At 42.8% G+C, this 24,176-nt stretch overlaps 3 protein-coding genes across 5 annotated transcripts; 2 read left to right on the top strand and 1 right to left on the bottom strand.

Moving 5' to 3' along the window:
- Positions 1-566: 566 nt before the first annotated feature.
- Positions 567-8,889, bottom strand: hormad1 (HORMA domain containing 1). Of its 3 annotated transcripts, none has more exons than XM_062398954.1 (16): positions 8,777-8,889; positions 7,918-7,980; positions 6,887-7,031; positions 6,726-6,789; positions 6,271-6,307; positions 6,121-6,141; positions 5,862-5,888; positions 5,705-5,772; positions 5,112-5,287; positions 4,548-4,705; positions 4,287-4,355; positions 3,147-3,207; positions 2,642-2,694; positions 1,912-1,995; positions 1,366-1,416; positions 567-989 (listed from the first exon to the last, which is right to left on the bottom strand). In XM_062398954.1, exons 2-16 carry the CDS (start codon positions 7,948-7,950, stop codon positions 894-896), a joined length of 1,143 nt encoding a protein of 380 aa, XP_062254938.1. In that variant the 5' UTR covers positions 7,951-7,980; positions 8,777-8,889; the 3' UTR covers positions 567-893. The 3 variants fall into 3 exon arrangements, with proteins under 3 accessions (XP_062254938.1, XP_062254937.1, XP_062254939.1); XM_062398953.1 differs by lacking the exon at positions 8,777-8,889 and adding an exon at positions 8,160-8,769; XM_062398955.1 differs by lacking the exon at positions 8,777-8,889 and having other exon boundaries at positions 5,112-5,284; positions 7,918-8,769.
- Positions 8,872-17,656, top strand: ensab (endosulfine alpha b). Its single transcript, XM_062398957.1, has 3 exons — positions 8,872-9,007; positions 12,699-12,821; positions 14,176-17,656. Exons 1-3 carry the CDS (start codon positions 8,951-8,953, stop codon positions 14,341-14,343), a joined length of 348 nt encoding a protein of 115 aa, XP_062254941.1. The 5' UTR covers positions 8,872-8,950; the 3' UTR covers positions 14,344-17,656.
- Positions 17,657-18,918: 1,262 nt separating this feature from the next.
- Positions 18,919-21,099, top strand: mcl1b (MCL1 apoptosis regulator, BCL2 family member b). Its single transcript, XM_062398956.1, has 3 exons — positions 18,919-19,526; positions 19,785-20,038; positions 20,177-21,099. The coding sequence occupies exons 1-3, from the start codon at positions 19,064-19,066 to the stop codon at positions 20,288-20,290; spliced, it is 831 nt and encodes a 276-aa protein (XP_062254940.1). The 5' UTR covers positions 18,919-19,063; the 3' UTR covers positions 20,291-21,099.
- Positions 21,100-24,176: the final 3,077 nt, after the last annotated feature.

The raw sequence follows: 24,176 nt of genomic DNA, 5'->3' as shown, positions 1-24,176 counted from the left end.
TGGTGGTCAAGACAATGCCCATGTTAGGAAGTGAGAGGCTGATTTGATGGAGTCTCTGCCCCCCCCCCCCCCCCCCCCCCCCCCCTCTGGCCTGCTGCAGACACGGGGAGTAGGGGGGGGGGGGATGCTCGGATATGCATCACAAAGGCTTCCTGCAGTATCGATCTGCAGTGGGTTAAGGCAGTCTATCAGCAAATGTCCCTCTCTCTGGGAAAAACAATAGGAGATTAAAAGCACACAGCTTGCTGGGCGGCAGGCTGCTGATGGGCCCTTATCTGGGCCCAAAGGTCACCGTGTACCGATATAATCCACTTTCACTTAACGGCTTCATTTAAGGAACCGCATGCAAATGGTGGCATTTCGGGATCTGTTTTAAAGATCGAGGTTTGTTTCTCCAGAGGCAGCTGAAGTTTTTTATATCCCAGAGGAAAAACCTTCAAGTTTGGTTGGTGTCGATCCTTCAAGCACTTTTAAAATCACATTTATAAATTAATCTGGCTTTTTAATTATGTCACGACTCAGTTAAAACACCGATGACACTTGAAATGAATGTGGTTTGGTATTTTTATTTTCGAATCCTGCTTGAACACAAGCAGAAGCTTCGTAATAGAAAAACAGACACAACCATGTACAGGCAAAACAAACGGTTTCATAAATTATTATTCATATTTCATGGCTAAATTATAATAAATTCTATTAACACATTAAATATCTGTTTCATTCAAATGAACCTGTTACTGATGTTACATAACAACCTTAAAATACAACTCATTTCAAAAACAAGGAATTTCCTTTATAAAAACAACAACAACCACATAACTTGTAATCAAATTTTAAAAACATCAGTGTAAATCAATACAGCCGTGCTGCTGAGTGAGCGGTGGGCCGCGGGGTCAGTAGCGTTCCTTGGGCTCACTGAATTTGCGTTTGCTCGTAGGAGTGGCGGTGGACGGGGTTTCCTGGCTGTTGGGAATCTCAAACTGAGAAACCTGAAAACAAAAGGGAGAAACACACAATGACAAAGTGACCGGCGCTGACTCATCTGTGAAACAAGGTTCACACACACTTTCCACTTCAAATTGAGTTGTGTGTAACGTGTGTAAATGTTTCCATCCACGGTTAATATCTTAACTGATGTTTTTGGACCATGAAATTATTAATACACTTTCCAGACTTATCGGACATGAATTCAATGGCTGCATAATTAATGAGAGGATGTGGAGTTGCAGGCACACACAGTTCTGTTGTTCTTATTGAATAATGCATAACATATATTTTTACAGGCTTCATTTAGAGCTTTTTATTTATACTAAATTATTTATTAAATCAGGATAAGGCAGGAGGCTGTGAGGATGAGTTTCTCACCATTTTGTTCTTCATGGCTGTCGGCTCGTTGTTTACGATTAAGTTTGTCTTCTATACACAGATACACACAACCACAGACACACACAAACACAGTGTCTTGTTACTTTCAACATCATTTCATTTTCACTTTCAACATCATTTCATTTTCACTTTCGACATTATTTAAATTGAAAGTCTTCAACATGTCAGTTTTCTACAGCAAACAGAAGATTCTTATTTGTGACGTAAAACATGATTTTATTTTCCAATCTCCTCTGTCTATGAGTATAGATCAGAAATGACTTGGAATAACCTGAACAGGCTCTAAAACCAGGTTAACATGTCCGACTCATATCATGAATAAACTAATAACTGTGGATGCAGACTATAAACTCAAAAGGTTGACAAACAGAGACGTCCTGGTGACTGGTTACTATATAACTCATAAGAACTGCTTGGGGATTCCAGCACCAGGGCTCTGAGGGGTTTTCCAGTGTGCGGGTGTTTCTAGCTGTGACCGTGCTCGGAGACAATTGGAGGCTGTTAAGCTGTAAGTGTTCGACTGACCGTGGCCGACTTGATGATCCGTCCACTCCTGGTCCTCTTCACACCCACCTCCATGTCAGAGGTCCTCTTCACCAGAGTGTCCATCTGAAAGGGGACACATGGCCCGTAACACCGACCCCACATAAGTGGCCATTTGCTTTATGTTTGCACAGAGACGAACCTCACTCTGTGCTCTCTGATGCTGGTCAACCTTTAGATATATATATTTTTTATATTTCTAAATAAACCTCATGAAAGGTTGTTTTTTTAACAGTTCTAAAATATTTTTAAACTGGCCTATTCAGTGTGATTGTTTTCTATTTGGCCAACCTACATAATGTTTTATTCACTGTTCATTGTATTGATCTTTTTGACGCATTGTTATTTTTTTGCTTTGTTTTTATCTCTGCCTTGTAAGGTGACCTTGAGCGCTGTGGGAGGCGCCTGTAAATAAAATGCATTATCATTATTTATTATTATTAGTTTCTGAATGCAATAAATTCTGTGTTTACCATATTCGTCCACATGAGAAGAATCAAATTCAGGTAAAAATCTTCTTCCACTTATTAACAAAGGCATTATTCCCTTTTTTTAACCACTTCATATTTACTTGCTGTTGATTGGGAAAAGATGATATTTTACCTTTTTGTTTGATTCCTCACTAATAATTTCCACTTGAACATTATTGACTGGATCAGGATCAGTGAATTTAAACCTGCTCACAGTGAGTTGATGCAAGTGTCACACTTACCTCTGTGATCTCCTCACAACTCTCCATCTTCTCATGACAGCTCAGTTGGATTTCTTTAAAAATAAATAAACACACTATCATTTTATACAGTTTAAATGATGTAGTTTCGAGGGCTCTCATAATAATCATAATAATAAACATGCCGGATAAAGGATATTGTATTTACATCTTTAGGTTTAATAGATGACGTTCACCCTGTTGCTATTACATCAACTAACGAATTCAAACCGGACTTTTAAGACACATGAGCACATCAGCAGTTTTTACCAGAGGATTTTTTATGGCAACGTCTCTGGTTTATACAATTAATTTCAAAATCTTTGCGAATCATTGCTTCCAGAACAATTGAGTGCTATGTTGAATCCACATTGTACATGTAACATGTTTAATTATCATTAACCTCTGCAGTCACTTCATACATAAAGGAGACAACAACAAAGAAGAAGCTGAATTGTGTAAAGGTTGTTATTTGTCAGATAAAGTGAAATGGAGGGGGGGGGCTCACCAATGTTATCCAAGTCTGTGTTGTCGTTGTCAGGTCTCTCAACGTCTTCGATCACATGACTCTAAAGATTTAAAACATGTTATCTGAACACCATGATAGAACTTTGTCAACACACTGAACACAACAGCAAAACAGCTTCTGATAAAAACAACCGACTATCACGTCTGACCTTTAGCTTCACTGCAACATTTGAGTGTTGACCTCAAAACGGCGCAAATTCATACTTGTCAGATGTCTTATAATCCTGAAGAGCGCGTCAATGAGAGGTCTGAAAAAATGTTATTATAATATAACGTGTCACTTAAAAGTATGACTAGGATTTCAAAGATCCTCTGGGTCATGTACGGCCTGTGAGAGAATTTTAAAATATAAAGAAAGCAACTCAGAAATAAAATATCGTCTGGTTTTTTCTGCATAACAAGAAAATGACACACAACAGTTGACAAGCTGACAAGTTAAAAAGATAAGAAGCTAAACCCTCATTCAATCAATCAATCAGTCATTCAGCAGGAGAATTTGTGAAAGATCTTTGTTTCTGCTGTAAAATTGTTCAACAAAATATAATTGAGGATTGATATTTTACAATTTGATCAGCAATATTCCTACAAATAAAAATAAAATCTAAAATTGAACCTGAATCAGGAAAAAAATTTACTGTTTATTACATCAAAGTTACATCGTTTGTTATCGTTTGTGGAAATTTCTATACACCAAAACTCTGTGAAACTCTTATCGGCCTATTTTTACTGGCTAACAAATAAATTGGTGGGATTCTATAAGAAATACCAAGCACTGTCCCTGTTGTGCCATCATCATCACTACCATCTGACATCAGAGGCTCATCAGCAGTTCCAGCTGTAGCAACAAAGAAGTTAGTGTGATAAACCTGCTCAATAATTTCGTACGGCCTGCGAAGGATGATGTGAAAATCTAAATGGCCCTCGATGAGAAAAAGGTTTGCTTCCCCTGATGTAGAGCGCTGGTGTATAAGCAGAAATAACGTAGAGTAATAGTGAGCATGAATTTGATCGTAAAGAGATTTATAGTGCGACACTATAACGTAAGTCAAAAGCGTGAGTGAAATGACTTTGCCCTGCTGAGTGTAAACAAGCTTTATGTCTGAGTTGCTTGTGTGCTGACCTGTGAAAGGACGCCCTCCCCCTCCATCTTCAGAACCCACTTCTCCGTCACATTAACACTCTCCTCCACCTGCAGACGTTTAGCAGAAAGCAAAGCTGTCCATTAGAAATCAGCTTGTTGAAGTGCTGGCTTATTGATTAGGATGTTGATTAGGAAACAAAGGCATCAAAAGCGTTCCATTAAAGACGATCAATATTAAAGAAAGACTCCAACGTGGGCATTGGGTTAGGCTTTCTATCCCTCTGTCTTCATTTCCCTCACCGGCTCCAGTCTCTGTCTCTCTGTGGCCATGTCCATCTTCAAAGTGTGGAAGGGGGTGGACACCTCGCCCATATTCAGTTTGACTGGCTCCCTCTCGAACTCCATGGTGTCACCGTCAGCCTCCTTGAAGCCCGGGGGCTGGTAGTCCTGAGGGGTCACTACAAAACAATCACACAGACAAACAAACCACCAGTCAAAAGCAAATATCATGACTGCAAAACATTTGTTACAAACACACAGAACATGCTACAATCTAAATTTGAAATATTTGCAGTTTAGCCTATAAATGTCTCTTTTACATATTTGTTTGAAATAGCTTACAGATCACATTTGACTTAGATGTTGTACAAATATATATTTTCATTTATTGGTTTTCCCCTCCTGCCTTTACAAAAGACAGGGGAATCTTTAATTGCAGCTAAATGTTTAAAATGTGACACAAATGTATGTATATGATAAAAGCAGGTAAGAGTTCCAGGGCTCATGACATTATGTTCATATCTAAATCTAATTGATGAAGTATTGAATGTGTCTTAGTCTAATTATAGTGAGTTTCTTTGTTACCATCCTCGTAGTAAGACAGCTTCATGTTGAGGCAGACGTTATCCGGCAGAGGACCCAGGTTCTGCATCAGCGTGTAGAGCTTCCTCACCAGCAGGACGCTGGCCTTCTTAGTGTCGCCACATGTCATGGTCGACACTTTGTTGTTGTTGTTGTTATTGTTGTTGTTGTTGCTGCTGCTGCTGGAACAAAAATGAAGCAGGTGAGAAACAAAGTCGTCCTTTCAGTTGCTTTTCCCAGGTTTTCAGGTGTTACACATTTTTTGAGTTTGGTCCATAACAGCCACCAGGGGGCGATCAGGAATCTTTGGCGTCACGTCTGTGGTATGAAATGTTTTTTTCTTTTTCCAATAATGCAGTAATGATAATAGCAAAATTATTGTAGCTATTAAGTTTTGGTGGAAGAAGGTTCTGGACACATTCACATTCACTGAGTCGTATCGAGACAGAAACCAGATCAACGTCCTGGTATGTGAGTGTTAAGCCAACCTAGCACCCTTCATGCTTATTGTATTTTCCTTTTGTTTGTTCCCCACACTGATATGAGGTTTATTCAACATCCCATTATCTCGACTGTCAAGCTTGACAAACTCCCACCTTTCAAAGTCCATCTGCGCTCCTTTTGCTGTGTACTGGATCTTAAACTGGTAAAACTCTGTCACTTTCTGCCAGACAAGACGGGAGGAGAGATGTACAGTAATCATACAAGCACCTGTACAGTAGTTTAATGGTATGGCAGATCCCAGCACATTACCTGGGGGTTCTCTGGGTCAGTGTAGATCTAACAAAAAGAGCAAACAAAGAAAACATCATCACCACATATATTTACATTTCTTTAAGGCCTCCAATAAAGAATAAACACTGTAAGTAAGTACTCTGAATAATGTGACAGTTAAAGATCCTTATGAACCACTTATCTCTTTGCTATCATCATCATTTCCCCCAAGCACACTCCTGTGTTTCTCAATAGAGCATGAAAAAGAACAAAACATAAGATTAGCTAAAATACTCACAGACATGATAACTGTCCGGAGCTGTGGGAGGAAAAAAGAACAAAGACACAATTTGAATCAACAATTTCTTTGCTGGTCATCGTATCTTACATCGTCTCAACAAAAACAAACAAATCTTCTGTCTGGTGGAAAAGGATGAATATGACTTACATATCTCTGCTGGATGGCCTCGAAACATCCCTGCATCCTGGATGAATAAACACACACACACGTACAGTTAACTGTCACCTTATTACATGAGATTACAGAGTCACTAAATCCTGTATCATCATCACATGGAGCCAAGAGTCTGACTAACTTCCAACTGTAACATTATTACACAGCATCATTTAACGTGTCATCATGATCTTAAGGGCCGAATCATCCCAGTAGTGAACCACAGCATCTTATAACATAATTAATACACAAAGATACAGCATCTTGACATGAGACTATTTAGGAAAAACTATTGTGATATGTTTCTGTCAATATCAACCAGAACAATCTAGGTTATGACTGACAACCAGTTAGCTGAACAGTAATTGCATCTCAAAAGTTGGAGGACATTAGTGTAGTGAGCCTGAACCACAGCTCTGACCAGCAGGTGTCAAGGTGTTGTTATTTACCACTGGACGATCTGAGAGGCCCCAGGACAGCTGCGCACTTCTCTAAGGATCATCACTTTCTGATCTGTGGAAGGCAACAAAATAGCAGGTATGAAATCGTGTTTGTAAATATTTATCGGAAATGATGTTCAGGCGAATACATTTTTCATGAGTAATCTCACCATCAACATATTTGTTCCCGTAGGCCTTCTCGGGGAAAAGGCCCCGCAGGTATGTGATGCCAGACACCGCAATAGCCAGAAGCTTCTTGATAACAACCAAGGACTGCTGCTCGGTGATAACCTGATTAGGCAACAGCTGAGTCTCCTGCATGGGTGAATCTAGTTAATCAGAATCTGAGTGAAGCTCATCACACTTAAGACAAACTCTCCAGACAAGTCAGCTGGACATATTTCATATCATATTAAACATTAACTAAAGGGTAAATATGTCAGTTTGTACACAAGATGCCACACTGTCTCTTGGAGACTAGGATAAAGAATATGAGCAGATCATCATTATAGTTTTTAGTTATATGGTTCTTTTTTTGTTCTCAAAGATAAGTATAAGTGAGGAAGATCCTCTTCATCAAGTTGGGGGAGTTTTTTTGGTATGTTTGTAGTAGGGCCAATATAACTATTATCAAAAGCAATACAAAAAAAGTACAATATTTATCTGCTTACTACCTCCTATTGAGGAGGTACTACATATGATTATCGACCTCATATAGGTTTAAGTGTTTGTAATTCTCTGCTCAAAAAGAAAAGTTTGAAACCACAACCTTCACACAGGAGCAAGAATCAGAATGTAAAAAATAAAATAAAATAGCCCAGCCCTATATGAAAGAAATCTTAACATTTTAACTATGCATTTTGCTAGAATTTAGAATAAAACAAACTAATATGAATCAGTATGGACGTTAAGAAACATATCTCACCCGAAGATCTGACCAGAGAAACATGGCGGACACACCAAGTGATCACAACTGTACCTTATGATGAATATGAGGATAATATATTTTGAATTTATAATCTAGGGGGGGATCTCAAATTAATGTTGAGGAATAAAGTCTCATTAACAGCCACTCCAATAACTATATTTCAAATATAGAGGAGACTCAAAAATTACACTCCTTCAGGCTAACCAGCTAGTTAACTAGTTAGCTGAGTTAGCAGCATCACATCCCCCTGAATGTCCTCTAAGTCCCTGTTACCTGGGAGGTTCTCACTTGCTGCACACACGCCATCACTCAGAGGGAGGAAACAGGATGGAGGAGCTGGAGAGAAGGAGGACAACGTGTTTGAGGAGGTTTAAAATGGCCCCTGGAAGCTAGCTTAATTTAGCTAGCACCTTCACATCAGTCTCTGCACTGATGTCAACTAGCACAAGCTACATTAGCCCTTACTGGCTTCACTTAGCCCGACTTCACGTGGTGATGACGGAGCTGGAACTTACTTTGACACGACGAGACTGTATTTGAACAATTAGCAACGAGGTCCCATCAGTTCTCTCAAGCGATCTGTTCCCGCTTAATGTTAGATTCACGGGTCACCGGCAAACAGCCAATCACAGTCAGTTCGCTTCCGAGAGGCTGACTGTGATTGGCTACCTGCTGGTGAGATAAGTTTGGCGCAGGGATAAAAGATAACAACAAATATGGCTGCCGATGCTCTAGTGGATTTCGATCGATCGCTGTTGTTAAACAATGTTTGTTAAACATTGTACGTATTTATTCTTAGTTTGATTTATTGGCGTTTAGCGTCAAACATCAAGGTGCATCACCGCCATATTTGTCTTAAGTCCCGCCTCTGCTTAGGAGAAGCAGCCAAACACAGTCAGGATCTCGAAGCAAACTGCTCTGTGATTGGCTACTGGCCCGGCGAGAGTTTTAATTACAGGTGAATTTGTATCGATGCAGAGTCCCCCCGTCTCCTTTTGTAAAATCACTGGACACCGGAGCTGTCACTCACAGACAGCTCGATTCCCATTGGCTCAATACTCCCCCTCACCGCCTTATGATTGGTTACTGTATACGTCAGTCACAAGCATGTGGCCGCCTCTCCCTCACCCACCTCCCCCCTCCCTCTCTGCTGTGGTGACGTCACATCTCGCTACGCCATTTTTGCTGGGGAGCAGTCGCGGTCTGTGGACAGGAGGATCACCCCGAGCAGAGCTCTCAGCCCCCGGCTCCGCACGTCGAGTCGCTCCGGTACCCGGGACGCTTGCCCGCCCGTCGCCCCCGCGCCATGTCTTCGGAGAACCCGGACTCGGACACTCAGGTGGACCACGAGGATGAAAAACAGGTGGGTTGTCTCCCTCAATGCTAACCCTGCTAGGCTAACGTCAGCTAGCACTAGCGGGGTGTTAGCAGCGTGCACCAGAGGAGGAGGGAGGAAGAGGAGGAGGTGGGGGGGACTCCTGGAGACATGCAGGCGAGGCGGTGCTTTATGCGGGGCAGCAGGACAAGCGTTTCACCGCGGCTGTCACCGCAACACGCTGACGCTGTGTCACTTTGTTTTTGTCTCCTGGCGTGTGTCATTGGCTGGAGAGTCCACAGCAGCTCGGGCCTCATTGGTCTGTCCTCAGGGGGGGACGGGGGGGGGGGGGGGGACGGGGGGTCTGTAGTCCCCCAAAAAACACCATAATAACCATAACCAAGTGACGTCACTCCAAAAAATATCTGATTGTAAATAAGATCCAGGAAGTGACTGTCAAACTTATACGTCGATCAATCCCAATAAAACGGGACATTGATGTGCACATTTATTTCCCAAAATCTTTCGATTATCTCCTTTAAAAGTTTATTGTTTAGCTTTACTACACCACCACTCCTTCTGAAACGTGGCATGAAGGGCCCATAGTCCGGAAAATAACTCAATAACCCATAATGAATACCATCAGAACCATAAAAGTACCATAATAACTAATGATTAATACCATGATAACATTACAATTTATAATAACATCATCATAACTATAACAAAGTGACGTCAGTCTAAATATCTAATAGTAAATAAGAGCAAGGAAGTGATGTTCAAACTGATTCATCATTTAAACTCTTTCTAACAAGTTATCAAAAGGATATTTCAGCTCTTTTTGTCGACTGGTTTCATTAAGACATAAATATTACGTTAAGGATTTGATACTGTTGCTCGTAAAACCACATATCCACAAATTTACTTTTCAAGTTATTGATGTTAAACAGACTTTAATATTTTTGCTGGTTAATTTCTGCTCGCCATGATCCCCTGACATAATTTCTTATGATTTATGTGTTGTAATGTTTTCTTTCTTAATGTTGCTGTTTGTCAACAAATCATAACCACACACAAACGCCTGCACCGGACCAACAACCTCGACACACTTTCCTGAAGGTCACGTGAAACTGACAGCTGCAGTCTACCTGCACGTCAGCTTTACACGACCACAACCACACTTGTGCTTATAGTAACAAAATCTGGTTCAACACACATGTTGTGTCACGTGCTGACGCCGGTGTGCGTCTGATTTATTTATATCAACTTTTTCATGTCTGGAAAAACAAACTCAAAAAATGTTTCCACTGCTAACGTCCTGATATTCCTTATGGTCATGTGACAGGGACATGAATCTCGGTGCTTCATCATCTCCTCACGATCACTACCACACACACGTGCACATAGCAACAACATAGTAGCACTACGGTAAACTTTTCACGCCTGTGGTCAAAATAAGTCAAATACTTTTATGGTCATAATACATTTGGATCAAGATCTCTGTGATTTGCACAAAAATATACAATCTTCACATTGTGCACAAGCAATGTGATTAAAATGCATTGGGGAAAAAATAGGGGAAATGACAGTTTGTTTTGATAATTCCATAATTATAATTACACATCTAAATGGAAAATAATGCAGAACGAATACGAGGCTCTAGCAAACCAGCCTTTAACTGGCCACTGAACCGTTGGGTGTTTGACATTCAAACTGAAAAACCTACTAATTGGTTTGTTTTGATAACTCAGACATCTAACTCGTGATATAAAAACATGGCAGCCATGCGCATCAGGCCTTAATTGGGTGTTTGAATTTCAAACTTATGTTGACAAACCTGATGTTTTCAAAGGATTTATAATCTGGGATGTGTACAATATACGTAAAGTCATAAATATGCAGTGAATGTTAATTATGTGAAGTATTCTGACACACAACATGTCGAGCATACTTCGTTACTTACGCAACAACTAATTCCGTGGTAAATACATCAACACACCCCCTGAAACTCTCTGACCCGACAACATGCCACCAATTAAACCCACACAACTTAATATAGATTTTTCTTCAGTATTGCAATGTTGGTTAACATTCAAAATGTGTCATGGGAATTTTTTTATTTAATGCAGCTTCAGACACCTCAGATGTTCAATATAGCTGCTGTTAAACCTCCTGAAACTATCCAGAGGGGCTGTTTGTGAGACTACTGAGGTTCTGTGGATTCCCTGCGAGCGAGTTGGCACAGTAACGAAGTTTCTAACACGTGACAGATGCAAAAATAATATAACATGGAAAAGAATGCACATATATCAGGAGGAAAAAGAGGATTCATACGTGTAGAGGAGGCTGAGGAACACGTCAACTTTGGAGAACAACATGATTCCAGAGCTTTTAGTGACATAATGTTAAATGTGAAGCAGCTTCGATTAGGCACTGTAACAAGCAGATGTTAGTTTATACTGTCAAAAAGTGTTGACAGACTGTTAAACTTTAAACCTCCCAAAGGTGACTTTTCTAAAACAGTTGTAAAGTTGCACTGAAAGCTGTTGGATTTGTTGTATCTCTGAGTCTGGGCCGAATATAGTGGCTCGTAAATTCCAGGTCTTTGACCCGAGTGACTCCGAACACTCTGTTCCACACCTCCGCTCTCCTCCTGATGGAAACTGTTCCTCGGCCTCTGTGACCTGAGTCACATTTAATCCCCGCCCGTCCAGCAGGTTCTACAGTGTCCGTGTCCCATCTTGTCTGCATAGTGTAAGTAGGTCTCTGCTGTTTGCTCCAGGTGTTCGTGCAGGGACAGTATAAATGGCCTTTGGAGCTTGTGCACTATTATAGTCCCACATGCACTTTACACCTGTTATTTAACTGACAAGGTATTAAACAACGGCTGGTGACCAGTTTGTCAGTAGCAACAATATAGACGCTCCTAGTGTCAAGTTATTATTCCAAGAATGATTCAATAACACACAAAATAACATCACCAATTAAATCACATTAACTGAGGACTAAAAATCATTAGATAAAATGTTACTATTAATATTTAGAGTTAGAGAGAGATTGGAAACTGGAAAAATACAAATATCTCAAGATGGAAAAAAGGAGCCATACACACGTAGAAGATGCTTAACAATAACACTGAGCTTTCAAATGCAGACTTTCTACGTCGTGTCCGACCTCCTGCTGCTCCTCTCAGGATCCAACGTCACCTGAATGTTCCTCACATTTTCTGTTGTTGGGAACAAGTCTTACCCGGACCATCTCGTGCTGCGTCCTTTATGAGACAAGCAAACTGTGCAAACTGTCTGGAAAGATGGGTTTGAACATGTTCCTGGTTTTATGTCTGAAAACAGCTGAGGTTCATGTTCGAATTGACTGAAAATGTCAGCGTTTAAGAACTTTAAATCTAGAAATGAACAACCCTCTGATTGCTCTGACGGAAGTTCTCTAATGTGGAATATTAAAGCAATTTAAAATAATGATTTAAAATGAAAAGAGTAGGTTTTAAATGATATATATCAATATAATTTCTAAAAACCTGTTTCCTCTCTCAAATACAGAGCTGTCTTCTTCTTGAGTTGTCTCCTCTCAGGCATGATGGCATATTGTAGAACTGAAAAACGAGTACCGGTCTCAAACCAGCTGTTCCAGTTGAGCTGTGAATGTTTCTCAAGATGTTTCAAGGTCCCTGTTTTGTGTGCAAAACACGGCTGTTTATGTCCGTTTGTTCTCGTCTCCGCAGGACGCCCAGGAGAAGAATGCAAACCCAGTGAAGGCGGAGGAGGCCAAGCTGCAGGCCAAGTACCCTGTTCTGGGACAGAAGCCCGGCGGCTCAGACTTCCTCATGAAGAGATTACAGAAAGGGGTAAGCAGCCTCGTTTGGTGGGAGATGGGAAGGAACCCTTTGGAGATACAGTTGGGCCTCATTAAAAATCTGTCTCAGGTTTTATTCAGTCATCAAACCTCCTGCTTATACCTACACCAGTAAACAGAGAGTCTGACTCAGGTCATGTTTGTCCTGTAGTGAACCTCAAGCACTTTACATTCACTGACAAATCCACTTGTAAAACTGAAAACAGCTGAGTGCCACATTCCTTTCATTCCTTTTCCTGTGTCCTGTGAATTCTTCAGTCTGTGTCTCTATCCTGCAGATAACTGGCTTCATAATGAGAGGTTTCCAGCTTCGGTTAAATTTGTTATGGTAGAAAATGTTGTGATCAGAAAAATGACTAATGATAAACAGTACGTGTCCCTCACAACCACAGGTTTCTATCTTGAGTCACCGTCGTGTTGTCTGCTCCACAGTCCTACAGGGCTGAATGCATTGAAGCAGAGAGAGAAATAGTTTCTCTACCAACCCAATCTCAGTCGAGCAGAATGCCAATGCAGCCAAATCCATAGGATGTGAAATATAACGGTGTGTTTGATGGATTGTTTTTATTTGTAATTTGTACAGCAGGCCAAAGCACACAGAAGCATCAGTCTCTCTCCTCGCTCACTTCTCCTCCACTGGAAAAACTGTTGCTCTCTCCACCTACACGCACTGTATATGTTACAGAGAACCTCCACCTCTGGAGACTGCTGAGGGTCATTCTGGGAAATCACAGACTAGAAGTCGGAGTAGTCGAGGAAGGCAGAGCAGAAAGCCTCAGAGTAAATTGCAGTACTTCATCATAAGATAACTCCCAGAATGAAAATCATCGGAGAATGATGATATCAAGGATAGTTAGAGAATCTGAGAGTAGACTTTTTTTTTTTGGTGATTGAATCAGTGCAATGCAATCGTCAGCTTGATCATTTCATAAAAAGGTTTGTGATCAGGATGTATTTGAACACAATACTCAAGCTTTAATAATCCCGCCTGTTCACACTGGCTGGGCCAATAAGAGCTTTTCACAGATATGTTGGTATAACCGTTAATGTTTGCTGATTTGAGAACTTAATTTAAGAAATAATAAAACATGTACATTTATGTTTAGAAAGAAATATGCTTGTGTGCTGCTTTTACGCAGCTGGGGATGTGTACAGGAGCAAGTGTTTGCACAGTGTCAGCTCGAGCCTCCAGCAGTCTGTCCTCCTCTCACAGGCTGGGATTGTGTCGGGAACGTTCCTCCACAGGATCAGTCAGACGCTGACCAATAACTTTCAGTGCACACATGAGCATGTGAATGTTGTTTTGATGAAAAGCTCACCTTCCTCTTGTCTGTGCCCTCACACAGCAAAAGTACTTTGACTCGGGCGACTACAACATGGCCAAGGCCATGAAGAAGAAGCAGCTTCCTGTGGCGGGGCCCGACAAGAACCTGGTGACCGGCGACCACATTCCGACGCCGCAGGATCTGCCCCAGAGGAAGTCGTCCTTGGTGACCAGCAAGCTAGCCGGCTAGCCTTCGTCGTGCTAGAAGCTAATATGTCCCCATCCTCCCCTCCTCCTCGCCCCTTACCTTTTCATCCCCAGACACCACTGGCTTTAACATATCGGGCAGAGTTGTATAAGTTAAAACTCCATTTGCTTGTAAGTGGGTGGGGCTTGGTGGGGGGGGGGTGACGGAGGTCACTGCGGCCCACAAGGTCGTAGCCGTCTCTGCCTTCCCACCGCGCACAGCTCTGCCCCCCTCTGCCCCCTCTGCTCTACCGCCCCCTTGTCTTGGTTTTCGGTGTTCCCAGATGCATCACAGTAGGTGTGTGTCGTCGGGCAGGGGGCGGACGGGGTCAGTCAATGCACTTTGTATTCTGTATATTATGTTTTTTTTTTTTTTTTTGCATCCTGAATGACACCAAAATGATGCGTGTGAGGGAGCTAGCAACCTTAATCGCAGCGTGTTCTTTAAGTTCCCTTTCTGTCCGGGTGGCAGCTTCGGGGGGGGGGGGGGGGGATGCGTGGGAATAATTGCTTGCATACCAAATCTGTTAGGGCAGCCGCCTGGATTAAACGAGCTGCTGAGCTTTCGCTGACACCGTGTTGGGAAATGGTGGCAATTGAATGGCGGCTTGCTGGCGGCTCATCCTTCACTCAGCTTGCGTGGAACCAGGCCAGAGGTCTCCTGCTGCAGCTCAGCCGAAAAGGGATTCGAAACGCCGCCTTTCTGTTTCGCTCTCTGCTCCTATTGCTTTAATTCTCAACTCCCTTTGCTCCCGTTCTCTCTAAATATGCTGCATGATTGTAACATGTAACAAAAAAGAAATTTAACATGTTTTTAAACTGGAGTGGGGCATCTGCTTATTGATAAGAAGAATCCAGAAAAACACACAAAGCCCTGAAATGTCCACAGTCGCACTTCCTTCCTTTTTGCTGTCCTGACAATCCATGTGCACACACTTGTTGGCGGCCCAGGGTAACAGCTCAGCTGAGTTTATCCTTGTATAATTTCCAAAGGCGGGGGACCCCTGCCATTCTCTGACTTCTGTCTTAGTCTGGATGCATCAAGATGTGTTACCATGAGCCTAAAAGATTTGTGGGGGCATTGAAGCACCCTACGTAGAGTATATGCTTCTGTAAATAATACTCCAACACGCACGTAGCTCGCGATAAGCTCAGCGCTTTGAGGAGCGTACCAGCTAGCATGCCTGACAGGAACGGTAGTGCTAAGTCCACTCACTTGAGATTACAACCTGGGATTTTCTGGCTGGGGAATTTCGTCGCTTTCCCAACTGAGCTAGATTTCACACTGCAGCTATCCCCCGGCTCAGAGACTGCAGATATCCAACCATTTAATGTGTCTTGTGTCCCCCGTCCAGACCTCTTACTCTCCCGACATCTCCAAACATCTCTACAAGTTAGTATCTCAGTGTCAAGTCTGAAGGCCATATCCCATCACAGAGGTCCCATTAAAAAGACAAAAGTTACCACAGTCCTAGCCTCGTAGTCGATTCCCACTCTGCCTTGTTTAGGTAGTAAGTTGCTCTCACACATTTGGGACTGATCAAACAGACTTTTCCTAGCTGCTTAATGGACGCTGGTTTCTCATTGTTTAAACTTTTTCAGATTATTTATCACAGTCAGATTTAGTTCTGTCCTTGAGTCTTGCCTATTTGGCAAATCACATTCTGAAACACTAACTTAAAAGATTACATATAGTTTACTTCACTAAATCCTGAACTGGAGTTACTCCGACTCCCAGCACCTCGAGAAGCATGTTTCTTTTTTCTTTCCAATCTCACACTGCACAGACTGGTTTGTGTCAGATGTGGTGAACGGCAACCTGAGAACCACAGGTGTCCGCCCAGCGAGCTTAAAGTGGAACGTCGCATGCTTGTGGGATGTGTTCACGCCAACACTTGGCGAAGCGGCGAGATTGTATAACGCTTGGTGAGGGGGCGACGTCTGAGCCAGGCCCACCTGTTAATGTGGTTCAAGCTCTGAAACAGGTCACCGGAGCCATCACCAAAGTCTGCAGACTTGAAATGAATCGAAACCAGGACGCTCGCTGAGAATCAGCCTCCTTGTAATAATAACTGCTTCAGGGAACCTTCACAAACACACGCACTCCTCCATGTAGACTAGGTGATCGGGTGCACGCACCATCACATCCTCCGCCTTGTTATGTTCATTGAGATTTTTAAACGTGTCAAACTTGCAGTGGATGAAAGAAGTGACCTCTGCGTACGTGTGTTGTGTGTTACACTGTTGTGTGAATGCACTGCCTTCCTCTGTTCCAGCCGTTTGTAAATAGTCTTCAACAGGACGGGATTCTGAGTGTTTTTTTGTTTCCCCATCAGCTTTCCACTCTGTCAGAGCCTGAGCTATTTCTGATTCAATGGTTCCTCTACTTTTCAGTTTAACACTACTTCTGCTCTGTCTGCAGAGGCTATGTGAATCTGTATCATATGAAAATATGTGTAAATGCTGCTGATTCAGTCAAAGACAAATCTAAGAGAGGATGCCCTGTAAAGAACACCTCTCCTCTCGATTCTACCAGTCAGACTCTACTCTTTCCAACGGGTATCTCTCCTCTCCTATCCTACGACCGAGACAAACTTTAATCTCTTTCAAACTACAGTCAAATTTAGTGCATATCCGACCACTACATTTATGATTGCTTTGTTGAATTAAATCATATTTTTTTCGCTCTGGTCAGGTCTTAAAATCTGAACAGACCGTTAAGCTTCATCTTGTGTTTGAAATCCTACAGTTTCCTGCTGGAACAAGTAAAGGTTGCTAAAATAGATGTGTGAAAGACGACATGTTCCAAGACACAACAGTGGACAGGAGTTCTTGAATGCTACTTGATGCTCGGCTTTGCACAGAACAGTTCACAAGAGGAGATAGCAGGGTACGTTTCAAACCCACCATGCAGGGTGTCTCTCGTTCAGCGACGATAAACATGTGCCAGAATGTATAAAGAAATGACCGGCTGTGTGTTCTGAAGTACTTTTGTGCTGCTTTTACTTTTAATCAGTTTTCTTGTTGTTTTGCAAGTAAATGTTTCTACTTTTTGAGTTTTCTCTTGTGTTCAGGTATTGCATAATTCGTTTTAATTGTGGCCCCAGACAACTGCAGGGAAATCACTGGCACCCTCGCTTCCAAGACACAAATATATAAGGGTTTACAATGATTTAATCACAAGAGGATGACTGGAGAACACGGGAATGATTTTAAGAATTCAGAAAAGTTCAGGAGAAGTTGGAATGTTTAAGTTGTGTGGGAGTCGTTGAAAGGATTTTTGTCAGTATTTGAAATAAAATTTTACATTAACATTTTCCTGTTGATTTGTATTGATTAATTGATGCTCCTTTATATACCTGATGTGTTTATAAGATGAGACTCGTAAGAGGCAAGCCCTTACAAGAGCACATCTCCTACTGACCACCAGGGGGAAGCAGAGTCACTCATGTCATGTGGCCCGTTGTTGAGGAAGAAGTTCTTGTTATTTTAACACTTGTCAACAGAAGAACTAAAACAGGAAGTGATTTTTTTTTTTTACCCATTTTGTGAATTAGAAGGGTCGTGAGACAAAAAATGATTTGTTTTCAAAAAAGTAAAACAAAGGAAATATGCAAAAAGGATTTGTGATGATCACAAACAAGTTAAATGAGGATCACCTGAAATACTGAATGATTCATGTTGTGTATCAAACGGTTAAACTGAAAGAATATCACTTGTTTGTGACTTATTATTTCACTCTGCTCAGGCTTTACTCAAATCAACACTTCAAAGGATTCATTAAGCAAATACTTCGTTGGCTTGATATGTGTGTAGATGCATGTAGATACAGTGATAGCGCCCCCCGCTGCCAGATACAGTATAACAATCACCACTCGAAAAATCTAGAAATGTCCACATAAGGTGCAATAATGAATTATAGGGCCTCGCCTATACAGGCATTCCTTTGTTTTCTCGAGAACAGAAAGTGAGTAATTTACAAACGACATAGTTATGAGATTAATAATGTATCAGAATCAGAATTCTTTTTATTGCCATGTATATTTGCACATACAGGAAATTGCCTTGGTGTGGTTGGTGCACTTTACAAACAAATTAAAAACAACAATATTGAACAATATAAAAAACAACAATATATACAGTAGAAGAGTTACGTGCGGTTTTTAGGTGCAGAGATTGGTGATAGTGCCAGTAATATATTATGTTGAGTTATACATTATGTAGATTAAATAACTTTATTTGTGACGCCATAATATAACTTTGTATTACGCCATAATATCAAAATAAGAGAGTAAATTACTTCATAATGTATTATTACTATGTCGTTGAGAAAGTTTGTATTTTTCCTTATGAATACTAAGAAACTGTGATGTCATGGAAAAATACAAATCTCACCTAATTCCTCACAATAAATGTTTTAACAGATAATTTCAGCTTCTCTCTCTTCGTTGTGTTTCATTTTTTGTATTTGTTTACTTTCCGATTTAATCAACGATACGTTTGCTTTGCGGAAGTGAAGTGACGTAACGTCAAATGACGCACGGACCCACCCACGAGCACAGTATATAAACCCGCTGCACTTCCGCTCCTCTGAATCCTCAGACAATGAAGGAGTATTAGGCCCCTGCTAGCTCTTTGTTTCCCGCAGCTAGCTCCAAATTAAAATCATTTTTAAACACTTAATAATTCAAGAAGATTCCCCAGAAGAACGAGGAGAAGCGAAAATGTTACCAATCAAGAAACTGGACACACTTAAATTCGCCAGCGGGGACACGAGCCGCTTGTTCCAGTCTCAAAATGGAGTCGGGGACGGACCGATGAAATGCGGCTCCTGGGTAAATTCCTCCTCGCAGATAGTGCCGCAAAACGGGAGCGCGGTGGAGGGCCCGAGGCGGCCGAAGACCCTGCAGGTCACCGCCAGCAACGAAGGGTACTCAGCGAAGAACCACCGGGAAAACGGCGACTCGGTGGACGACTCGCTGCCCTCCAGCCCGGACTCCCAGGGCGACGTGGACAGCTGCCCGGCGGGGGCCGAGGGGCTGGAGGCCGACACCCGGCAGCTCATCCGCCGAACGCTCGAGGACCTAGTCGCTCACAAGGAGTCGAGCTGGAGCGACAGCAAAGCGCTGGCGACCATGAAGAGGGTCGTGGACGATCTCCTGGAGAAACACAGATACGCGTATAATGGTGGGTTCTTCCTCCGGTGCTGCTGGGGCTGCTCCCCCGCGCTGCAGACTCCATGTTGCACGAGCTGCTATGTTAAAGTGCTCGTATGTTAAAATGGTTAAAGTGCTTGTATGTTAAACTGGTTAAAGTGCTTGTATGCTAAACTCAGCTCCCATAGAACCCAGTTAAAGCTTTACATTGAGTTACTGGTGATTGCTGTGTCAGTTGAACCGTTCGACCGGGGCTGTGTTCTGACCGGAAGCCTGCTCTTTATTCCAGGTATGCTCAAAAAACTGTCGCTGGACGACCGGGCGGGCGATGTGGGCTTCGTGAGCGACGTGGCCACCAGCCTGTTCAACGACGGCACCACCAACTGGGGCCGGATCGCCAGCCTGGTGGCCTTCGGGGCGGTGGTGTGTCAGCACCTGGAGAAGACGAGGGGCCCGGCGGACAGCGTGGAGCTGGTGGCTCAGGAGATCTCCACGTACCTGCTGACCCACCAGAGGGACTGGCTGGTGAAAAACAACTCCTGGGTGAGTTGTGACTAATGTCTGAGTGACAGGGTGCAGCAGACAAGTGTGGTTGCATAACTGCCCTCGTTGTGCAACAAAGGCTTGTGTGTGTCCATTGAAGACACCGAACTTATGTGTGTTTTAAATTCTCCTCTCCAGGATGGGTTTGTGCAGTTCTTCAGAGTATCCAACCCTGAGGCTGTGGTGAGGAACACGCTGCTGGGCCTGGCTGGCTTCGCTGGTATTGGGGCACTGGCCCTGTTGATCAGGTGAATTTGGACACTCGTGGACTTTTTGTGTCCGACAAATGCTGGAAGCGCCTTCTCTTTTGAACATTTGAACCCTTCGGGGTCGGACTTAAGAAGATGGAAATATCGGCTCCACTGGAGCCTGAGTGATAAAGACGATCACAGACCTGTGGTTACTTTTATCTTCTGTTCCCTCCTTGGACTCCCTTCACCCCCACCCACACAACAAGCTCACTTCACTGTCGGCTTTGAATGATTTCACCCTCTTAGAATACCATCAAACAATTACATATATTTAATTTACGAAACAAATTATTTTTCTAAAGCGTGTACATTGATTCTATGCAACACATTTGAATGGTAATGGGAAGTCGTTTTTTTAAATCCTTTTGATTTTGATTTTTCTCATTGTTTACATCTTCCCAATTATGAAACCTTTCCCTGGCAGTGAGGGTGTAGCAGGCAGGGCCCAGAGCAGGAAGGGAGAGGCTGCGTTTTCCATGACATGCAGCCCATTTCCATAGAGTCCATTCATAACCCCTGGATTGTATGGAGGCCTCGGCCATGTGAAGGGAGGAGGGGGTGAATTTGCATGAGTGTAGCTCTGTTTCCTGGTCGGGAAACTGACCTGAGGAGAGCGACCCCATGCCGGACTTGTGGCAGCGCGGCCGCAGCCTGTAATGTTCCAGTCTGTTGGAACCGCACAAGGACTGAGGCTGAAGGAAGCAGATTGGGCTGTTCCTCTGCACCAGACCTGACGAGAGTGGACAATGAGTAATAGTACAGATTCAGTTATAAGCTATTCAAAATAAAAGGCAAATGTAATTCACATGACTTCAACTTTTGTTTTGACTTTTCTTCTTCAGGTGTAGAACTCTTGGTTTGTTCTGTTGTGAAATAAATCGCCCCACGCTAAACTTGACACCTCCGCACTCTTCAACCTGATGCTTTTTCACACCACAGCTCAAAATGGAGCGCTCGCTGGTGTTTCCTAGAAATTAGACATTGTGGTGACCCCCCCCCCTCTGCACTGAGCTCAGCTGCATCCGCAGTTTGTGAGTGCTGCCTTGTTTTTATGCAGTTGTGTGCACGGCTGCAACAGCAGCAGCAAGGTTGTGAAACGGGTGAACAGCGGTTCACAACATCCTCAAACATTTCATAACAAAGTCTTCTTCCTGTGTTTCAACAGTTATTTAGCTGCCTGGAAACTGGTGACTTAATCAAATATGACATATTTGATTTCTAAATATTTACTGTGTGTTCGTGGGGCATTTCCACCATTTTCTTTTACCCACAAACCTCTGGTATGTTTTCAGTGAGGATCTTTCTAGAATCTACTAGAACATGAGGGTTCCAGTCCAAAAGATTTCTATATGATCACCTTTTTAATAACTCATATTTACATGCCACAGCCCACTGTAGGGAGGCTCCCCTCCCACTATGAAATCCACTGGTGTGGAGCACACCAGCCCGAGGCCGGGGGAATCCTCGCTGGTGACTTGCGGCTGCGCCCTTGTTTGTTCAGATCCTCCCGTTGTCTCGGGTTACAGGCCAAACACCAGCCTCATCAAGGTCTTGGGAGGAAATGGAGAAGAGTCTCTCCATGGTGATGAGCCACAGCAGGCCCCCTCAGGTCCTCCTGCGGCTGGTGGTGTTGGCCACCACCCTGGTTACCCCAACACAGCTCAATGGGGGAAAAACAGGCTGCGACACAGTGGGGACTCGAGGATGAGGCAACTTCCGGGAACAGTTTTCACTATACACGAGAGGGTTGATGGAGGTGGGGGGTGCAGAAAACAGAGTGGAAGCAAAGTGAACCAAGTCTTTGAACAACCTTGATGCTGGTTACCAGTTTAGTGGTGCATCTTATCCTTCTACCTGGAGTTTTAATGATTTCACTTGAATTCCACCTGCATGCAGCCGTGTGTCCACCTGAGTTTATCAGTGACCAGGCGGGGGGGTTATGCAAATGGAGGCAGGAGGATGTGATGACTACCTTTTTGTAGCTTCGCACACAAACTGCAGCTGCGTCGAAGTTCAAATAACGAGATTCAATAAACCAGAAAAAGGGAACTTGATAACAGGGCTGTACGTTAGTGTGAGGGACAGCACCATCAGGAGATTCCCTGACCTGCTGTTTAAATACTCTTTAAACAGTTATATGATCAACTAAATTTATATAGCACAAACTCAAAGAGCTTCATAAGGTGAACGATAACAGGTTAATTAAAAATGTATTTTAAACGAGCCCAATAAAATAGAACTATGAAATAATGAAGTCAAGAAATGCAACAGGGATCACATTAATACCATTGTTTAAAAATAGATGTTATTTGGTGACTAACGGTGTATTTATAACTAATCTTCCATCACTTGGTAGAGCTCAAACCTCCACAGGGCCAGACAGTCCCCGGGCTGCACCAAATCCAACAGTCAATATCGTTTCTCTAAATATGTCAGATGTCTCTTTTTGGTTTTTCATCAAGATCCATTAATTATTCACTGAGAGAAAAAGGAAAATGTTGAAAAACTCAAGTATTCCCTGGACCTGCCTCGTGATCAGGTTCCTCTCGGGGCTCTAAACCACATCCTTCCACCGAGTCGCCATTTAATCTGTCCAGTACAAACAAACAAAAACAAACTGTCGGTCAGAACAGACGTTTTCCAGTGACTCAGCTCTTGCTGTGGTGGTTTTACTGTCTGAGTCTGGCTCCTTCATTTTGGATCAACTGTAATTTTATGTCAACTTTGCTGAGTCAGACAAGCAGAGCGAGTTACAATGGTCCAAACCAGCAGAGGTAAATACTGTGGTGTTTATTATATTAAACAGTTTAACTATGGTCAGGGGGTCCAGCTCCCCCCCCATGGTCCTCTGAGGATAAGTGGTGTCTGGCTCATGGGAGGATGGGATGGATGTTTGAACACAGTGGACCTGAGCCTGCAGTCAGATGGGTTGAAGTTTCCCTGGGCACTCCGGGGGGATTGAACCCTCGGTGTTGCTCCACCCCAAACACGTCTTCTATTCGAGAACTACACGTCCGCCACGTTCTCTACCTGCAGCTGTTTTGTGTTAAAAGTGTAAATCATGTCTTGTGGTTCTGAGCTGGTCTGTAAAAGTTGATTCTCGGCCGTGTAGGAGGGAACCAGTGCTGCTCTGAACTCCTCTGCTGTGAATGCATTCCTAAGTTCAAGGTGTGGTATGAAACCTGTCTGCACGCCCACTCAGTTCTCAGAGTGTTGATTATATTCAGGAAGTATTCAGACGCATTGTTCAGGACTCAACTTACATTTGAATACTTGTATATATAGTTTCTGTGCTTTAAAAATACATAAACTTGAATTCAATGTCGACTTAAAAAGTAAAATAAGTGGTTTTCTTTTGACTTTTGAGGATCTGGGTCTTTTCAGTACAAGAGAAATGCACGAGAGAACTTTACAGAATAAGTTTAGATCCCTTTCATTTCTTGATAAACTGTTTCATCATGGACGTGTTGCTCAAGTTTTGGCCACACAGAAGCTTCTTTCGTTCACAGACCTGCTGCAGTTTTATTTGCCCTTTAGTAACTTGAGCTGCGAGGAACGGCCTTTTGAAGAAAGCCACATCATTGGTCCGGAGCCTCTGCACTTCCTCGTAGCAACAGCCCGCCCCCTGGTTTAAAAAAAAGCAACAGTTTCTGGGAAGTCAGCTGACGCACAAGTTTATCTTTAACAGTTCTCTGCTGCAAGTTGCTCGCTGGAAGTCGTCAATAATCACAATTTGGACCCTGAGATGCAGAGATAGGCCGAGTCGTTTGAAGTGACACTGCGTTGCGTTACAGAAGCAGATCGGGTTGTTGCTCTTCTCTTCAGTGGTACACACACAAAAACAGACTTTAACATCACAAGGGTTTGATGGAGCTGCTGCTGAAGAA

This window comes from Platichthys flesus, chromosome 11, assembly GCF_949316205.1.
Source record: "Platichthys flesus chromosome 11, fPlaFle2.1, whole genome shotgun sequence".
Taxonomy (NCBI): domain Eukaryota; kingdom Metazoa; phylum Chordata; class Actinopteri; order Pleuronectiformes; family Pleuronectidae; genus Platichthys; species Platichthys flesus.
This window is presented reverse-complemented; position numbering and strand designations above follow the sequence as displayed.